Raw genomic sequence first — 24,884 nt, forward strand, 5'->3', positions numbered from 1 at the left:
AGCAACTCGGACTAGACTGTTACTGGAATTAAGACTTATTCTATGCATCTGCTCTCCTACAATATGGCGCTGAGAAGGGAGTAACAACTTCTATGCAGCTGCCTCTCGCCAACTTGAGTGATGACCTGCAGGAGCTGATCCTGCTCCTGATTGGAGGAGAGCAGCATACTCAGCGTGTGGGTAGCAGAGTTGGGATTGGTGGAAGAGGACTATAAAGGAGGAGAGAGACAACATGCACCAGGAACATCTATCTGAAGGAACACCTGTGCAGCCCCCGAGAGAGCCGGCCGGCGGTGTGCCGCTCCCCCGCGGAAGTGGGGAAAGTGGCAGGGGGAACCGCCCTTCCACGGAGGTGGAAGGGTTGGTAGCCAACCCGGGAAGAACCAGCAGCAAACCCGGGGAGGGCCGAGCAGACCAAAGAACAGCGCAGGGTCCTGTGTCCTTCCTCCACGAAGAGGGGGAGCGACATAATGGTGCCGTGACTCGGATATGAAGCCTAGGCAGGGTTTAGTGTCATTCCTCCACGAAGAGGGGGAGCGACATAATGGTGCCGTGACTCGGATAGGAAACCTAGGCAGGGTTTAGTGTCGTTCCTCCATGAAGAGGGGGAGCGACATAATGGTGCCGTGACTCGGATAGGAAACCCAGGAGGGAAGAAGCGGGAAGAAGTGAGAAAATACCGGAGAGAGAGACTAGCAAAGAGCCTAGGGAAAAGCCGGACGGAAAAGGTGCCAGAAGAAGCTATCGAAAGCCTAGGCATAGACTCGGATATGGAGTACGGGGGGAAGCTGGGAGAAATCTCTAAGGTCGAAAGCGAAAGTGAAAGCTAGAAGGAACTTAGACTCGGATACGGACTGTGGGGAGAAGCCAGGAGAAATGAGAGGGGAATATTGTTGGAAGAAAAGTTAGGAAACATACCGGGTAGAGAAAAATGTTAGGGAAAATGAAGCTGCGGGGGCAGGCTGAGGTGGAGACATAAGCTAGCTTGGGATTCGTCAAGTCAGCCCGGGGAGCAAAAGGCGAAAAGCTAAAACCAGAGGTGGAGACGCGTAAGCTAGGTTGGAATACGTCAGATTAGCCCGGGGAGCAAAAGACGGGAAGCCAAACCGAAGCGGAGACATAAGCTATAGGCTGAATTTCGTCAGGTTAGCCTGGGGAACTTGGACTGAAAGCCAGTAGCAGAAACGTGAGCTAGGCTGTGTGATTCGCGGAAGCCGCTGCGCACAGAGGGAGCGCACGAATAGATAGGAGGCGCGGGGCCGTGGTGGGGGCGAGAAGGGCGCGGAGACCGCGGAGTGCGTGCAAAGCCGGGAAGCCGCGCAGAGCCGGGAAGCAGCCTCGGGGCGGGCACCGGGAAGCCGCGGGGATAAGAGAAACAGAAGTATAGAAGTAAAATGAGAGAAATAGGAATGCTGGCAGATAGAAGTAAAATAGGAGAAATAGGAATGCCCGGAGATAGAGAAATAGAGAAAAATAAGGCCTCCCCACAACACGGCAATGAGAGAGCTTGGATTCGGTCTGCCTGATTAGTGAGGTGATAAGCACCTGCAGGCAGAGTATGAGCCGCAGGTCACTGAAGAAAGGCACGAATCAACATCAATAAGTCTCCCCACAATACGGCAATGAGAAGGCTTGGATTCGGTTTGCCTGATTGGTAGGGCTTGTAAGCACCTGCAGGCAGTTCTAGCAGAGCAGAGCATGCGCTGCAGGGCACCGAACACAGGCACGGATCAGCGCCTAAAAATCTCCTCACAACATGGCGAAGAGAGGACCCGGATTCGGTTTGCCTGATTGGTAGGGCTTGTAAGCACCTGTGGGCAACTCCAGCAAGCAGAGCAGAGTGTGTGCCGCGGGGCACTGAAGACAGGCGCGTATCAACACCAAAAAATAAAAAGAAAGGGGGAATTGTGGGGAGCAACTCGGACTAGACTGTTACTGGAATTAAGACTTATTCTATGCATCTGCTCTCCCACAATATGGCGCTGAGAAGGGAGTAACAACTTCTATGCAGCTGCCTCTCGCCAACTTGAGTGATGACCTGCAGGAGCTGATCCTGCTCCTGATTGGAGGAGAGCAGCATACTCAGCGTGTGGGTAGCAGAGTTGGGATTGGTGGAAGAGGACTATAAAGGAGGAGAGAGACAACATGCACCAGGAACATCTATCTGAAGGAACACCTGTGCAGCCCCCGAGAGAGCCGGCCGGCGGTGTGCCGCTCCCCCGCGGAAGTGGGGAAAGTGGCAGGGGGAACCGCCCTTCCACGGAGGTGGAAGGGTTGGTAGCCAACCCGGGAAGAACCAGCAGCAAACCCGGGGAGGGCCGAGCAGACCAAAGAACAGCGCAGGGTCCTGTGTCCTTCCTCCACGAAGAGGGGGAGCGACAATTCCCCAAATAGCTGCAACAGCTGGAGCTGTGCCAGACCTAACCCAGGTGCCTGTAGCCTCTTCTAGGGCTCCCACATGGGTGGCAGGGACCCAAGCACTTGGGCCATCCTCTGCTGCTTTCTCAAGCACATTAGCATGAAGCTATATCAGAAGCAGAGCAGCTGAGTCTGGAATTGGTGCCCAAATGGGTTGTTGGCATTGAAGTGGCGGCTTTACCTGCTACACCACAGTACCAGCCCATTTTTCTTAAGTTTAATAAAGTCACATTTTTATTTAATAATTATGGAGCAAGAAACTATTATGTATCAAGCAATGTGCTAGGTGATGAAGACAAGTGTAATCACTGCTGTGTGGAAGCTTCAATATCAGTGTATGAATGATACTCTCTATGTTGGAAGAGATTTCATTTTCTCAAATTATGAAATTTAAATACTACTTTGCAAATTTTATTAAAAGTCAGACACACAGGGGCTGGTTCTGTAGCACAGTAGGTTAATCTTCTGGCTGCTCATCTCCTGATCCAACTCTCTGCTATGGCCTGGGAAAGCAGTGGACAATGGCCAAAATGCTTGGGTGCCTGCATCCATGTGGGGGACAGGGAAGAAGCTCCTGGCTCCTGGCTTCGGACTGTTCCAGCTCCATCTGTTGCAGCCATTTGGGGAGTGAATCAGTGGATGGAAGACCTTTCTTTCTGTCTTTCCCTCTCTCTGTCTGTGACTCTGCTTCTCAAATAAATAAATAAAATAAATAAATAAATGAATAAAAAGAAGTCAGACACATAGGGAAAGAAAGGAAAATAATACCATATGCTCTTTAACAAATGGCATTGGTAAAAACTGGATAGTCACTTGTAATAGAGTGAATTTGGACCCTTCAGTCACACTATGCCCCTCCCCAAATAAAAACAGATTAAAGACTTAAATGGTAAGACTAGGAACTATAAAACTCGAAGAAGAAAACATAAACATAGGGAAAAAGCTACATTACATTGGTCTTAGCAGTGGTTTCATGGATATGACACTGCAGCCAGACAACAAAAACAAAAATAGTTAATAGGACTGCTCAAACTAAAAAAGCTTCAGTGGAGCAAAGGAAATAACAGTGAAAAGGCAACCCGCAGGATGGGAGAAAATATTTTTAAACCATATATATAACAAAGGGCTAATTTTCAAAATACATAAGGAACTCTTACAACTCAATAGCTTAAAAACCTAGTAATCCAACTTAAAAGTGTGTTAGACTTAAGACATAAATATTAGCCAACAGGTATATGAAAAGTTGCTCAGTTTCACCAATCATCAGGGAAATGCAAATTAAAAACACAGTGACCAATCACCTTATCTCTGTCAGGATTACTATTATAACACACACACACACAAAGACAACAACTGTTGGTAAAGGTGTGGTGAAATTGGAACTGTTTTACACTGTTGTTAAGAATATAAAATGGAAAAAAAAGAATATAAAATGGGACAATTACTAGGGAAAGCAGTATGGAGTTGCTTAAACAATTATAAATAGAACTACCATATAATCCAGCAATACCACCTCAGAGTATTTAATCCAAAGAACTGAAATCAGCATCTCAAACAGGTTCATTACAACATATTTCACAATAGCCAAGATGTAGAAACAATCTCAGATGAATGGATTTTAAACATGTGATATACATACATACATACATACATACATAAAACAGAGTATTATTCAGAAGGAGAAATACCACACGTATCTACTTACATGAAATATCTAAAACAGTCAAACCCATGGAGGCAAAGAATAGAATAGGGGTTGCCAGGAGTTGGAGAGAGGGAGATTTAGGGTGTTGCTAGTCAACAGGTATAGTTTTAATTATATAAGATGAGAAAATTCTAGGGCTATGCTGTACAAAAAAAGTACCCATAAATGTATTATTCACTTTAAAGTCTGTTAAGAAGGCAGTGCAAAGTGTTCTTACTAAAATAAAATTTTAAAAAATTTAAAAATCAAAATGTATACCTGAAAAAGATAAACTACCTTAACGTACATTATACCTCAATAAAACTAACAAAAGTATTTTTTAAAAAGGGAAATGTAGGGGCTGGCATTGTGGTATAGGTGTAAAGCTGCTGCCTGTGACACAAGCATCCAATATGGACACCCATTTGAATCCTGGCTGCTCCACTTCAATCCAGTGCCCTGCTAATGGCCTGGGAAAGGAAGCAGAAGATGGCCATGTGTTTGGGCCTCTACACCCATGTGGGAGACCCAGATGAAGCTCCTGGCTTTGGCCTGGATTAGCCTCAGCCATTGTGACCACTTGGGGAGTGAATTAGCAAATAGAAGATCGCTCTCTCTCTCTCTCTCTCTCTCTGTAACTTTTGTCTTTCAAATTAAAAATTCTTTTAAAACATAAAAGGAAAGAAACATAGATCAGTTGTATAGGAGGGCAAATATCTGAATTCTATGATTACCATTAAAGAGAAAAGCTAAAGGGAAGAATTTATCCAAAGAAATATAAAATAACTTTCCTATAATCAAGTTTGAAATTTATGTTTAAGAAATACTAAAACATTTAGGAAAAACTTCTTAGAAAAGACTGAAACTTTGACACATCACTTCAAAATTAAAGAACAAAAAGATAAAAAGACCCTAAAAACTTCCAGATAGAAAACAGACTATAATAACCCAAATAAAAAAGGTCACATTTACAGAATTAAAAAGGATTCCAACTAACATAGGCTAAATATTGATGGTGGAAGAGATAGAGCAATTTTTCTTACTTAGATGAAAATTCTGTACCCAACCAAATAGCCAGTCAGATATGAGAACAGTGAATTACTTTAGACATGAAGTGAATGAATAAAGTAGATCTACATAACAACTTTTCTTAGCAAGTTATTTGAGGATGTACTCTAGAATACAAAATCAAAAATATGCAGACACAGCATGCAGGATGTAGTGGCTTTAGTCTAAGGAAAGGAGGAAAGAATCCTTATAACTTAGAATGCAGAACACAGAAGATGGGAATAGACCAACTTTACTCTTGTGTTCAGCCAATTTTTCAGTATTACCATTATCAGAAACCCTTACTATTATTGTCATTACTTCATGTGAATGTAGTTTAAGCATATCAGTTCCAAAGATCCTCAAAGATCTTTTTGAGGGCATATACTGAACAATTTTTCAAATATATCCTTTATTTCACTAACACTATCTCATCTTATTTCTTTCTTCCAAGAAACCAGTTGGAATCTTTCATCTACTGCTAATCACCTTCCCTTTACACTTTTCTTCACTGTACTTTTTTTTAAAGATTTATTTATTTATTTGAAAGTCAGAGTTTCACAGAGAGAGAGAGGAGAGCAGGGTGGGGGGGTCTTCCATCCGATGGTCCACTCCCCAATTGGCCGCAACAGCTGGAGCTGTTCTGATCCAAAGTCAGGAGCCAAAAGCCTCTTCCGGGTCTCTTACACAGGTACAGGGGCCCAAGGACTTCTACTGCTTTCCCAGACCATAGCAGAGAGTTGGATTGGAAGTAGAGCAGCCAGGTTTTGAACCGGCGTCCATATGGGATGCTGGTGCTTCAGGCCAGGGCGTTAACTGGCCCCAACAATCTGCTATTTTTAATGGCAGGAAAAATCACAATTTTCTGCTTTAAATCATAGCCACATCTTTCTTTCCATCCTCCTGATAGATATTATCTTAGATAATTCATCAAAATTATGTGATTTGAATAGACTAATTTAAATTTTTAAAAAAGAATATTACTGTCACATGGAGCTAGATTAGATTACATTAGTAAGCCATGGGTATGTATATTAGTCTTCTTCAAGCTGGGCATTCATTAAAAGGCTTTTTTTTATAGGGGCCAGCACTGTGGTACAGCAGGTTAAGTCACTGGCTGTGACATCAGCATCCTCAATTAGAGTGCCAGTTTGAGTACCAGCCAATTCTGCTCCTGCTAATGTGCGCAGGAAGACAGCAAAACATGGTCCAAGTGCTTATTAGGCCCTTGCCATTCATGAGGGATACTTGGATGGAATTCCAGGATGCTGGCTCTGGCCTGGCCCAGTTCTGGCTGTTGTGGCCATTTAGGGAACAATTCAGTGGATGGAAGATCTCCCTCTCTCACTCTGCATTTCAAATAAATAAATAAAATATTTTAAAAACTTTTTTTTGTAAACATTAAGTTTGATATAACACTTTGGGCTCAGTTGTAGATTGTGAAATCATACCTAAAGATCTCAAAATAAACAGGCTACTCACGAGGGTTTCCTGTAAATATAAAATCTTTCCCTCTCTCGGTCTTCATCCTTTTCATCCTTCTCAGAATCCTCACTGGTAGAAGACAAACTGTCATCCCGCCGGCCCTCCTCGGTTTGGAAAGGAATGCCTGGTGAAAAGCCTCCTGGAGTCTTGGGAGAACTGAACACTGAACATGAACCCTCACTATTTGATGAGAAATGGGATGGACCTTCAACAGTTACTGACAAAAGGTCCAACTCTGTCTCCTCTGGAAACTGTTAAAAAAAAAAAGAAAGAAAGAAAACACAAATCAGGTATTTAAATCCCTTCTCAATTGCAAAGAGAAAATACATATATATATATAAGTTTAAACATCTAAAAAATTCTCAGTTGAATTTCCTCACTCTGAACTGAAAGACTTATGAACAAATGAAATGGCACACCAAGAAAGGAAGCTGAGAGAGTCACAGTACTGACACACTAAAAATCATAGTGAAATTTTACTTTATATAAACACATATCATATTAGTACACACTATAATTCTTTACAGCAGATGACAATCATGTGGAAACACCAGAAACATGATCAACTGTACACCAGAAATGGCCAAAGCAATTAGTGATAGAAGAGCATGCAGCATCAGTTCAGATACATTGCTATCTCATCATGCTTGGAGATGCCTTTTGTGCATGCATGATTCTTAAAATCAGCTCCTCACTGGTCAAGAGAAGATTTGTAAGCAGTTGAGTAAAAAAATAACGTATCAAGAATGTTGTATTTTAAGCCAAACTGTCTGCATAAACACCATGTGACTAGTTTAGAATTTCAATAGGAGGCCAAAAAAACATCAAAGCTTCCTAGGATGTAATTTCAATTCCTAGCTTTCCAAGCTGCTTGAGTATCTTTTGAGAATGATAAGCCTAAAGTATAATGTGCAAAGTAATGCAATTTAATGTTAAAAGTTACTAGTAATTACATAATTTTAAACATTTGGGGTGGTCTTCTGGCTTGGTAGTTAGGCCAGAAGTTGGGACACCCATCTCCCACACTGGAGTGCCTAGGTTTGAGTCCTGGCTCCTGGCTTCCATTTGGCCCATTTCTGGCTATTGTGGACATTTGCAGAGTGGACCAGTCATTAAGAACTTCATCTATCTCTTTCTGTGTCTCTACATTTCAAAAAAGGAAAAAAATCAAACATTTGCAGAATTCAGGTATTCTTTACTGTACACGTGGGGTCTTCAAAAAGTTCATGGAAAATGTATATTATGAAAAACTGCAAGGATTTCAAAAATTTTTTTACACCAAAATAAGCCTGCCTTTTAATTCCATTTTCTGCAAGCTTTTTGAAGTCCCCTTGTGTAATATCCATGCTACTGAATACAAATCAGACTTGTCAGAATACGTCCAAATTTTTAATTTTATTTATTTACTTGAGAAGTAGAGTTTACATAGAGAGAGAGGAAGAGACAGAGAAAAAGGTCTTCTATCTGCTGGTTGACTCCCCATATGGCCAAAATGGCCAGGGCTGAGCCAATCTGAAGCTTGGAGCCAGGAGCTTCCTATGTGGAAGCAGTAGAAGATGGCCCAAGTCTTTGGACCCCTGCACCTGCATGGGAGACCTGGAAGAAGCTCCTGGCTCCTGGCTTCAGATCTGTGCAGCTCCTGCCGTTCTGGCCAATTGGGGAGTGAACCAGCAGATAGAAGACCTCTCTCTCTCTCTGCCTCTTTTCTATCTCTGTGTAACTCTGACTTTCAAATAAATAACTTTTTTTTTTAAAAAAAGAATCACATAATCTGCAGAATGCATTCAATTCACATAAATTGTGACTTCTCAAGCTTTTCTGAGGAAAAAGAAATAAAACCCAGGTTGACTGAATTTAGAATAAATATGGGATATGTAGAGACTCAAGCATGAGAGAAAAGAGAATGTATTTGGAATTAGCACCTTTTTAAATGTAACTTGACAAAAAAGTTTTAAAGATTTTTACACCTGATATATGGTATTTTTAAAATTTATTTTTGTGACATATTTTGGGAAATATCTGGTTTATAAAATGTTAATTTTATTTGTAAGTGACTGTATAGCACATTTTACAACACTTGTCTGAAAATGAGAATAAGTACTAAAATGGATAGTTTTATCAATGGTCTTTTATATTAGTTATCCAAAGACGTAACATTTAGTGATTAATTTGTTAGTTGTGAGTTAAGTCTGATTCTGCTTTGTACTAGTTAAGTCATCTTTGTTTTTGAAAAGTTTCATTTTGAAGCTAAATGCAAGGAAAAAGGGATTATCAAATGCCTAGTAAATTGAAATCTGTGGTTTATAATTTAAATGAGTTGATTTGTTAAGCTGGTTTAGTTTCTTTTAATTTTGAAGATTAAAGTAATATTAAACTAGTTAGAGGTATAAAATTAAAATATATACATGCAGGAATTTATGAAATATACATAATGAAGAACTTAAACAGTCCTAAACATTTATGTAAACTTGAGTTTAGTTTGAAAAGAGAAGACATTTTGAAAGCAGATTTTCAAGGTGGTTAATTCATCTTAAAGCAATATTTATGTTGTTCTTAATAAGTACCTGGAAATACCCTTCCCCAGGACAGCTGGATTGTGGTGTACTTCCCCATACTGTATTTTTCAACTTAATTAAAATAACAGAAAAGAAAACAACTCATGAAAAATAAAAAAAAAAGCAATGGTTTAAAAGTAAACAAGTATACAAAAACCAAGAACATTTTAACATAAATTTTAACATTCTTTCAAGCTGATCATCCTTCCTCCCCAGTTATCTTTCTATCATGAACTAAAATATATAAGAAAGTTCAAACATTTCACATTTACAGTTGTGCAAAAGACATAGCTTAATGAGATTCTCACTTGAAAGAAAAATTGTTCAACAGAAACCTTTCTGCCTAAAAGCAAGCAACTTATGGAGTCCATTGTGCAGGTAAGACAGGAGCCTGCAGCATGGCTCTCAAATGATAGCATGAAGATTTACCCCATTACCTGGTCATGTTCAGACAATTCAACCATCATAATCCATACTTTTACTGTCCTAGAAATCAATTATTTGAAATTGTACAGTACCCTAAGTTTGCAATTTGTAAAAACTACTAGCAATAACAAATAATATCTCTCTTACTGTATCCTGGATATTAAAAGTTACTCTGGGTCCAGGAGATGCTGCATCCACACGGATTTCGGGAAGCTCTTCAGTTTCTCCTACTCGAGAACTGCAAGTAAAACAGAAAGTTATAACACATTAATATTCTCATTAAGAAAAGATCCTGAGACTTACTACAGGTCTGATTAATGACAGTGGCATTCTATTTCTAAAGATTTATCAAAGATTGAACTTGTACATTCCATTTCTTAACCTTGAGTATTCTGTAAAAAAAGATTCAATGTTTTCATGATCTCAAGATGTTCTGAAACTTACCCATATAAAAAAGAATTTATATTTCTTAGTTTATAGTGCTGAATTTTACTTTATTAATATATAAAATTTCTACCTTTTCAAACGTTAAGTTTGTGAACAATTCTACCTTTTCTAAACTGACCCAGAAAGAGCAGAATCTACTAAATATGCACATTTTCCTTTCTTTGAGCAGTCTCTAAGTTTACAAATAAAAATGCCTAAATAGCAGTAAATTCCATTACTAAAAAGGAAACACTTCATTCTGGTATGAATGTGATAGAAAAATTGCTCAAACTTCTAAGTGTGACAGTATCTACTCTGCGATTTTACTCAGAAGATCCATTTCTGCTATCTGAATTTTATAATTCTCCAATTAGATCATAATGAAAAAGTAGTAGACCTTAGTAAAATAGTTACAATGTCATTATATGTTGCAGTGGTAGAAATACCTATTACCTTGCTCTTTCCATTCGTTTTAGAGGTGGTCTTCCAGAAGCAGAAATGCTTTTTGATCGGCTATAGCTGGGTTTGTAACCCAAACCCCACTTATCCTTTAGGGAGGCAGCCTAATGAAATGAGAGAAAAAATTATTCCTTTTTGTTGTCATATTTCACTTAGATAAAAGAAAAATCGTGCTATTAAATAAGTAAGCTTGTTTCCCCCCAAGTGGCTTTATTGTTTAAGGTTTATTTATTTATTTAAAAGGCAGAGTTAGAGAGAGGCAGAGAGTAAAAGAGAGAGAGAGGTCTTCCATCCATTGGTTCATTCTCCAGATGGCCACAACGGCCAGAGCTACACTGATTCAAAGCCAGGATCCAGGAGCTTTTTCTAGGTCTCCCACACAGGTGTAGGGGCCCAAGGACTTGGGCCATCTTCCACTACTTTCCCAGGCCATTAGCAGAGAGCTGGATTGGAAGTGGAGCAGCTGGGACTCAAACCAGTGCCCACATGGGATGCTGGCACTGCAGGAAGTGGCTTTACACACTATGCCACAGTGCTGCCCCCTCTGCTCCAGGTGACTTTAAACATTACTTAACAATATAGGCAGATCAAAGTAGAGCAAAAAAATCAGGTGGCCGTGCTATGAAAATATCAGCTACTAGCTGACCCAAGAGGAAAGGAGTGGGGCGCAGGGTGGTGCCTGCAGGAGTGAGGGGTATGAAACGAGGTGAGAAGAAACAAAATGAAAAGAAAAAGGGACAAATATCGTATGTTCTCCCAAATCAGTGACAACTAACCGAGCACCAAAAAGGAAACCTGTTAAAGTGAAATGGACACTATGAGAAACACTGACTTGATCAGCCCTTGTCCTGACTGTTGATGAACAACTTAATACTTTATCCCTTTTAGTATTTTTTGATCTACTTAATACTATTGGTTGAACTCTGTGTAACACACAATTATTCTTAGGTGTTTAAATTTAACTAAAAAGTGATCCCTGTTAAATATAAGAGTGGGAATAGAGGGAGGAGAGGTACAATTTGGGACATGCTCAATCAGACTTGCCCCAAATGGTGGAGTTAGAAACATGCCAAGGAATTCTAATTCAGTCCCATCAAGGTGGCATGTACCAATGCCATCTCACTAGTCCAAGTGATCAATTTCAGTTCACAATTGATCATAATGATAGGATTAAGAGTCAAAGGGATCACATAAACAAGACTAGTGTCTGCTAATACTAACTGATAGAATTAAAAAGGAGAGAATGATCCAACATGGGAAGCAGGATACATAACAGACTCATAGAATGGCAGATGTTCTAAACAGCACTCTGGCCTCAGAATCAGCCCTTAAGGCATTCAGACCTGGCTGAAGAGCCCATGAGAGTATTTTAGGCATGGAAAGCCAAGACACTCTGGCAAAAAACAAAACAAAACAAAACAAAACAAAAACACCTAAATGAAAGATCTCTGTGAGTGAGATCCCAGTGGAAAGAATGGGCCATCAAAGAAGGAGGTACCTTTCTCTGAAGGGAGGAGAGAACTTCCACTTTGACTATGACCTTGCCTAATTAAGATCGGAGTCAGCAAACTCAAAAGGCTTCCATAGCCTTGGAACTCATGACAAGGGCCTAGGGTGATTACTGACGCCATAAACAAGAGTATCAATTTGTTAAGTCAACAACAGGAGTCACTGTGCATTTACTCCCCACGCAGGATCTCTGTCCTTAATGTGTTGTACAATGTGAATTAATGGTATAACTAGTACTCAAACAGTAATTTATACTTTGTGTGTCTGTGTGGGTGCAAACTGTTGAAATCTTTATTTAGTATATACTAAATGGATCTTCTATATATATAAGGTAACCCAAGTGCTGGTGTTGGTGGGGAGATCACTAGTCATTTCAAGTACTATCCAAAGGCACCCTTCCTTCCCTGGAACTCTTCCTTATTACAGCAAAGGAAAGGAAGACATGACTTAAAAACCCTGTCTCCAAATCCCTCTTCTAGCAACTTGTGATGAGGGTGCTTGATGTTAGCTCTGAGAATCCAAGAGGGGTAAAGGGAATGGAGGGATGGGGGGGGGGGGATGCTGAATGAGAAAAGTGTTAACACTGGATATAGAGTTTCAATAATTTCTCTAATCATCTTTATGTCTAGTTTTATTTTTAACAGTCAATTATCAAATATAAACTACCTAACAAATAGCAAACACAAAATATTTTGATTATGAGTGCAACAAGTAAGAACTAAACAGAATTACAAATCAACAACTCTTCTTGGATCAGTAAGCAACTGTAGCCCAAGACTAAAAAGACAGACAGGTAAATACAGAGTTACTATCACAAGAACCAGTGCTGGGATGTGCCAATCTGAACTGTGATCAAAAAACTGCTGAGGGCTCAGTGAAGTCAAGTGTGAGAGTTTTTAAAAACTTCAGGGAGTATCAGTCATAGTAGGGTGCCCCCAATAACTGGGAGATTTCTCCTCCAAGGGTATTACCAGATTGCCACAGTAATCATTAAAGAAAATCCCCTCAGTGTTCCCATAGCAAGTAGAGAAGGTAAACCATTTTGAAAAACCTCAGAGTGCAGTCATTTTTCAGTATCTGCAGGAGAATTGTTCCAAGACTACCAATGATACCAAAATTCACAGGTGCTCAAGTCCCTTATACAAAATGTAAGTATAGTGTATGTATACAACCCGTGCACATTCTCTATTCACTTTAGATCACCTCTAGATCACTTACAATACATCACAGAATATAACTATAAACAAGTAGCTGTATTGTTTAGGGAATAATGACAGGGGAAAAACACGTTTAGTACAGATGCAACTTTTTTTCCCCTAGATATTCTTAACCCAAGGTTAGTTGAGCCATAGATGTGGAATTCACAGAAACTGAAAGCTGACTGCAATCAGTTCTTGCTAACAGGGCCTGCCCTCAGAAGAACCTAGTTAATCAGAGAAAAATCTGTTCTAGGGGTATTCTAAGAGCATAACTGACAGAGAGAAGGGAAATACCCAAATCTAGTTAGCTCTAGTCATCCTGTCTCACCTAATCTGGGACAAAATACTGACAAACAACTGTGAATATCCTCTTCCAAGAAACATTAAGTCCGAGACCTAATCAGAGTAGTATAAAATACTTACCCTGTCACTAAAGGACTATTTACATAATTCCCTTTTACCTGTAACATCACATCCAACTAGCAAGAAGAAATTACAGGGCTGACATTGTGACATTATGGATTAAGCCACCACTTGTGACACCAGCATACCATATCAGCACCGGCTGGAGCCCTGGCTCCTCCATTTCTAATCCAGTTTCCTGCTAATGGTCTGGAAGAGCAGTGGAAGATGGCCTAAGTGCTTAGGCCCCTGTGCCCACACTGGAGACCCAGAAGAAGCTCCTGGCTCTTGGCTTTGGCCTGGCCCAATCCCAGCCTTTGGGGCCATTTGGGGAGTGACCTAGCAGATGAATGATCTCTATCTCTGTCTCTTCTCTCTTTTGATAACGCTACCTTTCAAACAAATAAAATGAATCTTAAAAAAAAAAAGAAGAAGAAAAACTTACAAGCCATACCAAAAGGTAAAAAACACAATGTGAAGAGATAGAACAAGCCTGAGAATGACACAGCAGGAATAGTGGAATTATCAGAGCATAAATTTAAAACAACTATGATTTATATGCTAAGGGCTCTAAATGGGTATAGGAGACAGCATACAAGAAAAGATCAGAAAACAAGACCCAGTTAAACACTGCTGCAAGAAATCCACTTATATATACATGGTTTAAATATATGTATTTGAAGACAAACAGATTAAAAGTAAATGGATAGTGAAAAACACAACCATGCTAACACTAATTGAAAGAAAGCAGGAGTTGGGGCCAGCATTGAGGCATAGGGTGTAAAATAGCTGTCTGTAATGCCAGCATCCCATATGGGCACTGGTTTGTGTCCCAGCTGCTCCACTTTCAATCCAGCTCCCTGCTAATGGTCTGGGAAAGCAGTAGAAGATGACCCAAGTGTTTGGATACCTGCAACTCACATGGGAGATCTGGATGAAACTCCCAGCACCTGATGTCAGCCTGGCCTAGTCCTGGCTGTTGTAGCTATCTGGGAGTCATCCAGTGGAAGGAAGATCTCTCTCTCTCTAATTCTGACTTTCAAATAAATAAATAAAGCAAGAGTAGCTAGGTTAATTTCAGACAGGGCAGATTTCAAATAACAATGGGAACAATTCTCCAGGAAGACATAATTTTTTTAATTAATCAATTAATTAATTTGAGAGGTAGAGTTACAGACAGAGAGGTCTTCCATCCAGTGGTTCATTCCCCAAATGACTGCAATGGCCAATGCTGTGTCGATCTGATGCTAGAAGCCAGAAACTTCTTCCAGGTCGCCCATGTGAGTGCAGGGGTCTAAGCAATTGGGCCATCTTCTACTGCTTTCCTAGGCCATAGCAGAGAGCTAAATCAGAAAAGGAGCAGCCAGGGCTTGAATCAGTGCCCATATGAGATGGTGGCACCACAGGCGGTGGTTTTACCCACAATGCCACAGTGCTGGGCCCAGAAGACATAATGCCTAAGGTGTATGTGCCGGCGCCGGCCTACCTCAAGGGTATTTTAAAATATCTTGAACTTGGGCCAGCGCTGCAGCTCAATAGGCTAATCCTCCACCTGCAGCGCCGGCACCCTGGGTTCTAGTCCCGGTCGGGACACCGGATTCTGTCCCGGTTGCTCCTCTTCCAGTCCAGCTCTCTACTGTGGCCTGGGGTGCAGTGGAGGATGGCCCAAGTGCTTGGGCCCTGCACCCCATGGGAGACCAGGAGAAGCACCTGGCTCCTGGCTTTGGATCAGCTCAGTGCACCAGCCGCAGCGGCCATTGCAGGGTGAACCAATGGAAAAAAAAAAAAAGGAAGACCTTTCTCTCTGTCTCTCTCTCTTAGTGTCCACTCTGCCTGTCAAAAAAAAAAAAAAAAAAAAAAATCTAAAAAAAAAAAATCTTGAACTAAATGAAAATGAAGACACAACTTATCAAAATGTGCAGAATGCAGTGAAAGCAGCACCTAAAGGGAAATTTATAGCACTGAATTCATATATTGGAAAAGAAAAAGATTTAAAATCAATCATGTAAGCTTTCACCTTAGGGACCAGAAATAAAAATCAGAGAATTCAAAGAAACTAAAAGAAAATCAAGAGAAAAACAAACCAAAAAAAAGTTGGTTCTTTGAAAAAAAAAAAAATCAGTAAAATTGGTAAGCCTCTAGCCAGGCTAAGAAAAGACAGACATTACTAACATTAGACAAGTAAGCAAGGATACAACTACAGATTTGACAAACATTTAAAGAGTAAAGGAATACTATGAACAGCTCTATGCCTATATGTTTGGTAATCTAGATAAAAATAGACCATTCCTTGACAGACACAATCTTACAAAATTTAGAAGAAACAGACAATCTGAATAGACATATGTCTGTTAAAGAAATTCAATTAATGATTAATAACCTTCCAGAATAGAAAGCACCAGGCCCAAATGTTAAAAAATTCCTTTTCACTTAAAGAAGAAATGATACCAATTCTCCACAATATTTTCAGAAGACAGAAGCAAAGGAATACTTCCTAACTCATTCTATGAGACTATTATTATCCTAAAACCAAAACCAGACAATGACATTCCAAGAAATGAAAACTACAAACCAATAACTTTCATGAACATATATGCAAAATCTTTCACAAAAATAGTAAATCAAGTCCAACAACGTCTAAGAGGTGAAGGAGGAATGAGTAGGTGGAGCACAGATGATTTTTAGGGAAACCAAACTATTTGTTATGATATTACAATGATACATGACATTACACATTTATCCAAACTGACAGGATGTACAACACCAAGAGTAAACCCTATTATAAACTATTGACTTTGGGTGATAATGAGCAGAAAAGAGAGAAAATGATTTTTAAAAAATTCCTTTCACTGCTAGACTTAAACTAGCAGGGGCAAATAAACTTGTAAAAAATCAAAAAATACAGACCAGAATAAAGTGCTGAGAGGTAAACTCTGACCACAGAAAATGGGATGGGGAAGAATGGATGTCTCCAAAGATTTCACATTTTTCATACTGTTCACATTAGCAACTAGAAACAAGTGTGATTTCATAAAAGGCAAAAACATAATGGCTAAGGGCATAGATTATAGAGTTCTACTTTCTAGGTTCAATAAAATTCTTAAAGGTTTACTCACTCGCATACTGGACCTCCGTAATTTTTTTCGAACATCTCTTCGAATGTCATTCACAGCAACAGATTCTAACTGTTGGTAACGCTGAATTTCCTGGTTTATCGTTCCTTCACTTGCACCTAATTTTCTGAATGTAAAATAAATATGGTAATTATTGTAAACAAGTAATGAAGCAAATAACAGTGATTTTTACTTGGCTCCTTTCTTATTCTCTATCTTGTCAGAATAACAAATATTATATAAAGAATGGCCAAACCAAACCCTCTCTAAAAGTCATGTCTGGCAAACTGTATTGGAATACTATCTCTAATGTCTGAGAAAATGCTTCTTACTCACTGCTTTATCAAGAGTCGCTTTGGTAAATTGATAAAAGCTATAGACCAACTGTAGAAAAATATCTACATGTAAAATTCTACATATAATGAATAAATAAAAATAAAAAAAATAAAAAAAAAATAAATAAAATTCTACATAAAATCTCATGTTAAGATTTTGCTTCATGTCATATTCTACTCAGAACAAAACTCAAATTGTAACATAAGTCAACAGGATAATGTGAATCACTGTAGGAAACTATACAGACTACTTTGTAGGTGACACTTTTCACTATACAAAATGAATATACTCATATTTGTATAAAGTCTTTGAATGCAAAGAAAAAACCCCTCACATTTATGGGTTTATGAAGATTAGAAAAGATGAAGCATAGCCATTTCCTTTTCAGAAGATAAGAATTTCAAAGTCTAGCAAGAAGAATATATATTCTTATGTAGAATATATTCTTTAGAATTATCATTTAGACAGCAGATACAGAAAAAAGTTTAATTATGAATTTATGATATCAGGCAAATTATTAAACAACTCTGGATACTGGTGATCTCACTAAAAAACTCAAGAGTTTATACCAGCTCAAATCCAGTTTACTCCACATGTAACATCCTATGATTCTAAATAATTAAAAATTACTATACATACTTAAGGTCATCTATTACTTTGGCCTGTTCATTCAGTTCTCTGATATCCACTAAACGCTTCATAATTTTTCTTCCTCGGAGTTCTCCTGGCTGGCCAGAAGATGCTCCTTGTCTTCGATAATCTGTAGCTTCCTAAAAAAATTAATAGTGCATCTGTTAATACCACTCTCAGTTCACACAGCAGATCTATACTATTACAAAATTAACACCATAAATCAAAGTAAGCATGCATGAATCAAAGCCGTCTACATGAAGCAAATTGATTGCAATTCACCATTGATTTAAACCCTTATTTTCATAAGGAATCTACTTAAGTTGCTACCTACGTTTCCCCATGAGTGTGCTCTGCATGCTTTCAAATGGGACTGGCTAGACTGAGGGGAGCCCCACATCTCAGAGTCACACAGATACTCTGCAGGAACAGAATAGCGCTGATGTGGGGGCTTCAGGCCTAGGAGGTGATTTACAAGTCGCTGCCCAAACGTGAGCTTGTGGCCATCTCCACCTACTGAACTTCCATCTGAACTCTAAATAATAAACAGTAATATTAGTTGTAAAAAAATTCTCTCCAAAAACAAAACTATTTCACTATATGATAGTTAAAATAAAAATGCAATCATCACAATGAAAATAAAGTAACTTTCTTTTTGACTACCAAACAACTTGATACACAGGGGTGGGGACCTCTTCTCTGCCAAGGGCCACTTGGGTATTATAACATCATTCACCCAGACAAAATTAGTCCTCTATAGATTTATTGAATTTTGAGTTCCCCCTGCAGTTGCCTTGGCAGGTTCAGACCAAATGATTTTGCAGGACTTATACAGGCCACAGGCCAGACATTCCCCACCTCTGCAAGGTATAATATAGAAATACAAATTTTTTAATGTATACTTTCATTTTGTGTGTACACTTTGCTTTTCACGCTTAACATCTTTATTGAATTACTGCTCACCTACCATAAAATTCACCCATTTAAAATGTATAGTCCAGTGGTTTTTAATGTATTCACAAAGCTATGTCAATTATCACAGTTTAAGCTGGGAACATTTTCATAATGCAAAAGAAATCCCATACCTATTAGTAGTCTCTTCCAATTCCCCTTCCTCACCACCCCACCACTGCCCCGCTACTCCCCCCACCCCCCCGGCCCCAGACAAACCCTTAGTCTATTTTCTGTCTCTATAGATTTCCCTGCACTTCACTTTCAATATGATGACATTACCTATAGGATAAGGCACAAGTTGGATAACAGCTACTGTGAACAGAACTCTTAAGATATTATAGAAGACAAACACAGGGAATCACCACTTCCCTCCCTGTCTCCACAAATAGCAACTATATTATACTAAAAAAAAAAATTGAGTATTGTCTTTGTCTCAGGGTAAAGCCATCCCTGAAAAGTTCTAACCGTGAGTTTACTTACAGTGTGGATAGTGGGAGACATAGTATCAACTTCATCCTCATCTGATAAGTCAGCTATGTTCACTGAATTTAGGTCAGCAATGTCATCTATGTCTTCTTCTCCAGTAAGTGTTGTCAGAGTATTGCCCAGAGCATTAAGCCTTTTGCCAATGTTAGGATCCATATGGACATCAATTCCACACATTTTCCACAATACATTGAGTGTCCAGGTTCCAGCACTACTACTTTCTGTTTAATAAACAGTGGTATTTTGGTAAGTTCTGAGTATAGGAATTTAAATGACCCTACACTTGAGTAATAAAATGGATGAGGGCCACATTTAACTAATATCTCTCACAGTTAAGATTTGTCAGAAACATTAGATTATGGAATTTATTTCCCTACAAATATAGTGTGCCCTTCTTTTTCTGTGAACTACAGATTCCTTCCCTCCTCCAAAATCAATTAACCCTCCCATGGCTATAATAAGAAATGCCATGACTTTAGCGCTTTACCCAGAATTAATTAATTTATTAGATAACTGGCCCAACCAAGTGAAAGCTGGAAAAATAAGAATCTTTTTCTGGTACAAAAAGTTGACCGAGGATGGGGAAATGAGGCTCATGAACTCTCGGCAACAATGTTTCCTGTCATGGCTAGGAAGCAGTCATCAGTTTAAGATGGGGGGGTGGGGAGGGAGAGAGAGGGAGAGAGGGAGGGAGAGAGGGAGAGAGGGAGGGAGGAGAGCAAACACAGAATCTAGACAGTTCTGTTTATAGTTGTGATCTTGGTCCGTTGGTTGCAGAGGGCCCCTGAATTGACCAGATTCTCTCTTCCCCAAGACAGTCATTCCTTAGTTTAATTGTAACTTGCAAATATCCTTTTAATAAGCTTCTCCTCTTGGTTAAGCTAATTTGAGTGGGTTGTTGTCATTTATAAGCAGCCTTGTCAAAGTCTTTCATGTGAGATATCCCAGTATATATGTTTGCTTCAGTTACTGCCATTTCTTTTTAATACTGCTGCTGGAAGTTTCCTATATATCTGGTTCTCAGTCAGTGGGGACTATAGATATGGTGCTTTCTGAGCTCACTTCTTGAGAATGAGCACTGAGGCTAGACTTCGGGAAGATACCAGGTGGGAAAGGAATCTACTAACCTTAATCAGCTTTTACCTTCTCAACATTTCAAGATTCTTTAAATAAATATTTTTAGTTCACCGTATCTAATTTTATGAATAATAATAAAATTGTTTATGTGAAATAATAATATTTACATTTTGCTATTATCTTAGTGAACAAACCTATTACTGTACTTCTATGGTTAACTCCTAATTGGTTTCCTAAGGCTTTTTACCTTTCCCCTGTAATTCTTGAAAGTGTTTTGATAGTGCTACCATCTGCTTTCTTGCTCAAAAACATTTGGTGGTCTTTGCACTGCCCATGAAATTAGGTCCAAATTCCTTAATTTGCTGTTAGACTTTTTTCTCCATCTTATTTTTCACAAAACTCTGTTCTAGATAACCTGAGTAGATACTCTGCCTTTAACATCCCAACTGATATTAATTCTCTCTGCCTGCATTTTCTCTGGCCCATACCTCCCAGTTTTTGCTTGAGGAACATTTTATTTATTTTTTAAGTTCCTATTTTTAAATGCTGGTTCTTGTGGCCGGTGCTGTGGAGTGGTGGGTGAAGCTGCTGGCTGCGGCACTGGCATCCTATATGGGTACCAGTTGAAGTCCTGGTCTATTTCAATTCCAATTCAGCTCACTGCTATGGCCTGGGAAGGCAGTGGAGGATGGCTCCAAATCCTTGGACCCCTGCACCCACGTGGGAGACCCAGAAGAAACTCCTGGCCCCTGGCTTCAGTTTGGCCCAGCTCTGGCAGTTGTAGCCATTTGGGGAGTGAACCAGCAGATGGAAGATCTCTCTCTCTCTCTTTCTCTCTGCCTCTGCCTCTCTGTAACTCTGCCTTTCAAATAAACATATAAATCTTTAGAAAAAAATAAAAATAAATGCTGGTTCTCCCATTAAGCATTCTCTGATCTAGTAGCCTCCCACTTTTAGAAATATTCTCATCCTTTTGTATATTTTAATAGCAACTAAAATTTTTATTTTGTTGTACTTATGACTTATTCCCATATATATATATATATATATATATAGCAGCTTTGCTAAAGACTCTTTTGCACTAAAATAAAGGCAGAATTCTATGTGACTTATTAGTATGTAGCAAAAGTAATACTGAATGTGAACCTACCAGCTGCTGCTTGTCCGGTAGTCCTTGAACAGACTTCATAAGTGCCATCTGGAACTACACCTGCACAAAAATCACCCAGCAAACATTTTTCAATAAAGACACTTGAGATTAAACATTATGTTTCATTTTTTTCACCCAAATATATTTATCTAAATGCAAATAGTATTACTAGTTTTTTTGAGTTTCAGTTCCTAATCAGAATGAAACAGCCACCATAATGACTAGCTAGATCTATTTCACATCTTTTAAGTTTATTCTGTTATTTTAACAATTTAACTATAGGGTTAGCCCTACTTCTTTGCATGTGATTCCCTTATCCGAGTGACATCTGCCTGGCTCTGAAACTTGAGTCAGCTTTCCCCCTACATCCAAGATGCTATGACCATTCATGCTACCATGAGTGAATATCACTTTGGGAATGCATGTGACTTTAAGACGATGTTTTGATAACTAACAAGGGTCACTTTAGGTCAGATGCATGCTTCATCTACCTTGTCTTCTCTTTTGACAAGAAACATTTTATGAGAAAAAATATTGGCTATTGTGATATTTATCTCATAAAGTCATGAATCTATCCATAGAAGTATCTGACTCACTACGAAATTTTTCAAAAAAAAATCATCTCAACTTCAGTAAACTATCACTTAGCTTGTAAGAGAAGATCTATTTATAATCACAATTTCTATTGTATTCTTTTAAAAATATCGCCAATAACTTTAAAATCTAAATTACATTTTGAATGAAATAGTACCTGTGTCTCACATGCAATTTCTAAATTAATAAAGAATTGGATAAAGTTCTGGAGCAAAGGATTGCCCAATTCACCTTTACAGGCATGGTTACAAATCAGAACAAACAAAATCTATATTAGCCAATCAAATTAAAGAATACTAGAAAGAAAAGAAAGTCCTGTGGATTTTTAGTAACACAACAGAGGCCAAGGGGAAGCAGGAGCTACGGAATAAAATAGGAATAGAAAACTTCTAGGACAGTTGCACAGAATTTTTAAAAGTTCAGTTTAAAAATGATTAAACAAATTCACAGAACACAGTCATGATGAATTAATAAAGAATATTAAGATTTTTAGGTATAGATAGGACTCTGGAAAATGAGGGATAGGAAATCAGGATCCTCTCCACAGCACACATGGTCTCTGAGTCAGATACAGAATGCTGACATGGACAGTCATTAGTCTAAACACAAGAGGGCAAGTTTTCTATTCTGATGACCCAATACTACCAAGGTAGTAAGAGAGAGTTTGGAGTCCTTCAAATGTTGATGATGTAGGACTTATTGTTACTATTTACTAAGAGGGTCCTTTAAACTTTTCTTATAGATTATCCTTTCTAAATTTTACTGCATTTCCCCAAAAAATTACCAGCTAGAGAGAAAATTTCACTGGTCTACCTTTAGTCATCTTTTTTTTTCAACCAAATACTAAATGTCAGTTATATGCAAGTATACTTACACCCAATAAAACTACAAAGTAGTAGACTAATTTGCCTATTTTATTATTTGGAATTATTACATATATGAGCCAACAGAATAGCTACTCTGCTCCCCTCCTTCTGATCCTTGCCCAAGAAACCTAAATAATAAATGTATTACAAAAGAAAGCCATTTAGAACCCTCTAAAACCCAAAATAAATTATCTTGAATATCATGATTATCAGCATGTTAGTGTTCTACATTGTTGGCTGAATATATACTAAAGTACTGAATTATTATTTATTCATTTTTAAATATGTTTTTTATTTTGAATCATGCATATGCATATACATCTTTCCTTTAAGATAAACTGTTAAGAAAATGACATACTTACTTTGCTCCCAAATAAAGCACTTACTATAATTAATAAAATGACAAATGCCATCTTAATAAAACCAAGGTCTAAATTTATTTTTGATATGGAATTTTCTTATTTTATGAAGAAAAAATTAAAGATAATTTATAGTTTTTTTAAAATCATGCAAAATTATTTTATATAAAATGATGAAAAATTTCTCATGAAGGCTATCTTTCATATTCTCAAATCTGATAATAGACACAAGTACTCTGGTATCAAGTCCTTGTAGTCACCTGAAATATTTTAAAGAAAATCTAATGTTTTGTTAATGTATTATTTAAATTCAGAGTACTGACTGAAGAACAGAACATACTACCCCAAAATAGGGTGCCTTGACAAACAAAATTTTTAGCTGAAAGAATGTGGTAAATGGCAGGTTACAGAAAAGACTCTCTGACTTTCCCAAAAGCAGGTCATAAGATCTTTATTGCGGGATAAGCCCTCCACATACACACAGAAAGGGGCAATCTTACCTCTGAAGTTGGAAGGACAGTGAGAAGTATAGGAACCAACAGGCCTTGCTAAGTTTCCCCTGGTTCACTACCGTTAGCTTATAATCCAGTATAAAACATTCAGGTATTATTATTTCTTTTAGAAAGTAACTAAGTATTATTTGACATGGAAGGTTGACTGAGAAATTTTATGTCCCAATCTTCTAATTTCTCAAGAATAATTTTTCTTCATTATTAAAATTAATGATTTACCAACTCTGATATAATATTTAAAATATTTAAACATATAAAAATAAACTCTTATACCTTCAAAATAGCATATAAACACAGCTGTAGTTATATCCAATATTGAATATTATAGAATTGGAGGGATTCACATGTTATATGCTGTATTTCTACAAATTTGGACATGTGGATTTAGACATCAATTATGGCTGGACTTCCTGATCCTGACTCCCTATTATATATATGTCATATATGATAAGTTGGATCACACACATTTATCACTTTCTTTAAAGATCACCATCGAACAATGATGCTTTTTCTAGTCATCATGGATCAATCAAGGAAAAATCAGCATCAGCAAATCTTCAAATGTATGGCACCATAAAGAAATCCTGGGTGGCATACTTAGCAAAACTACTGAAAGTTATCATTTTTCATAAATATATTTTGCTACCTTTTAACTAGAAATAGCTCTTATTTCATAAACTCTGAAAACATTCCTATATTTGACCAGCTTTAGTTTTACAGAGGTTTTTTTTTTTTTTTAATTCTAAACCTAATACAGAAAAATAAATGGCACTCACAAGCATTCATCACTAGATCCCCACGAATTTCTGGCTTCCAGTCATCCCATGATGTCTCAAAGCCATCAGCAAAACGGATACAAAAATTTTTGAAATGCCCTTTGCTAACCAGAGACTCTGAAGAGCAAGCAGTGATGAGAGTACTTTCAATGGTCAGTACCAGAGCAGAACCAGTGTCAAGGTCTCCAGTGTGATTGGACTGCAAAATATATTAAAGAAGAAGTAAGACAAAAGTGATGATTGTTTAAATTTAGAAATCCTCACAGCATCCATAGCACCAAACATCTAGAAATCTTCATTTAAAAAAATAAAGGCTTAGAAACATACCTTTTAAAAATTCAACTGCTCAAGTGAAATGCACTGTCACATGTGCTTTCTTACTTCAGTTGCACGGGCTAATTGTCTACTTGCTAATTCAAGC

General features: G+C 38.3%; 1 protein-coding gene across 18 annotated transcripts in view; it reads right to left on the minus strand.

Moving 5' to 3' along the window:
- BLTP1 (bridge-like lipid transfer protein family member 1) overlaps positions 1-24,884 on the minus strand; it is a 243,901-nt gene that overhangs the window by 35,025 nt on the left and 183,992 nt on the right. For 12 of the 18 annotated variants that reach the window (XM_008267929.4, XM_008267930.4, XM_008267932.4 and 9 more), the window contains 10 exons: positions 24,464-24,662; positions 21,357-21,416; positions 19,124-19,350; positions 18,024-18,224; positions 17,699-17,829; positions 16,727-16,850; positions 10,495-10,604; positions 9,763-9,853; positions 9,199-9,261; positions 6,632-6,885 (listed from right to left, as the gene is read on the minus strand). In XM_008267929.4, coding sequence (XP_008266151.3) covers positions 6,632-6,885; positions 9,199-9,261; positions 9,763-9,853; positions 10,495-10,604; positions 16,727-16,850; positions 17,699-17,829; positions 18,024-18,224; positions 19,124-19,350; positions 21,357-21,416; positions 24,464-24,662 — 1,460 coding nt within the window. The remainder of the gene's footprint in view (positions 1-6,631; positions 6,886-9,198; positions 9,262-9,762; positions 9,854-10,494; positions 10,605-16,726; positions 16,851-17,698; positions 17,830-18,023; positions 18,225-19,123; positions 19,351-21,356; positions 21,417-24,463; positions 24,663-24,884) is intronic. The other 6 variants (XM_070047638.1, XM_070047636.1, XM_070047637.1 and 3 more) reach the window with 3 other exon arrangements.

Source organism: Oryctolagus cuniculus, chromosome 8 (assembly GCF_964237555.1).
Source record: "Oryctolagus cuniculus chromosome 8, mOryCun1.1, whole genome shotgun sequence".
NCBI classification, from domain to species: domain Eukaryota; kingdom Metazoa; phylum Chordata; class Mammalia; order Lagomorpha; family Leporidae; genus Oryctolagus; species Oryctolagus cuniculus.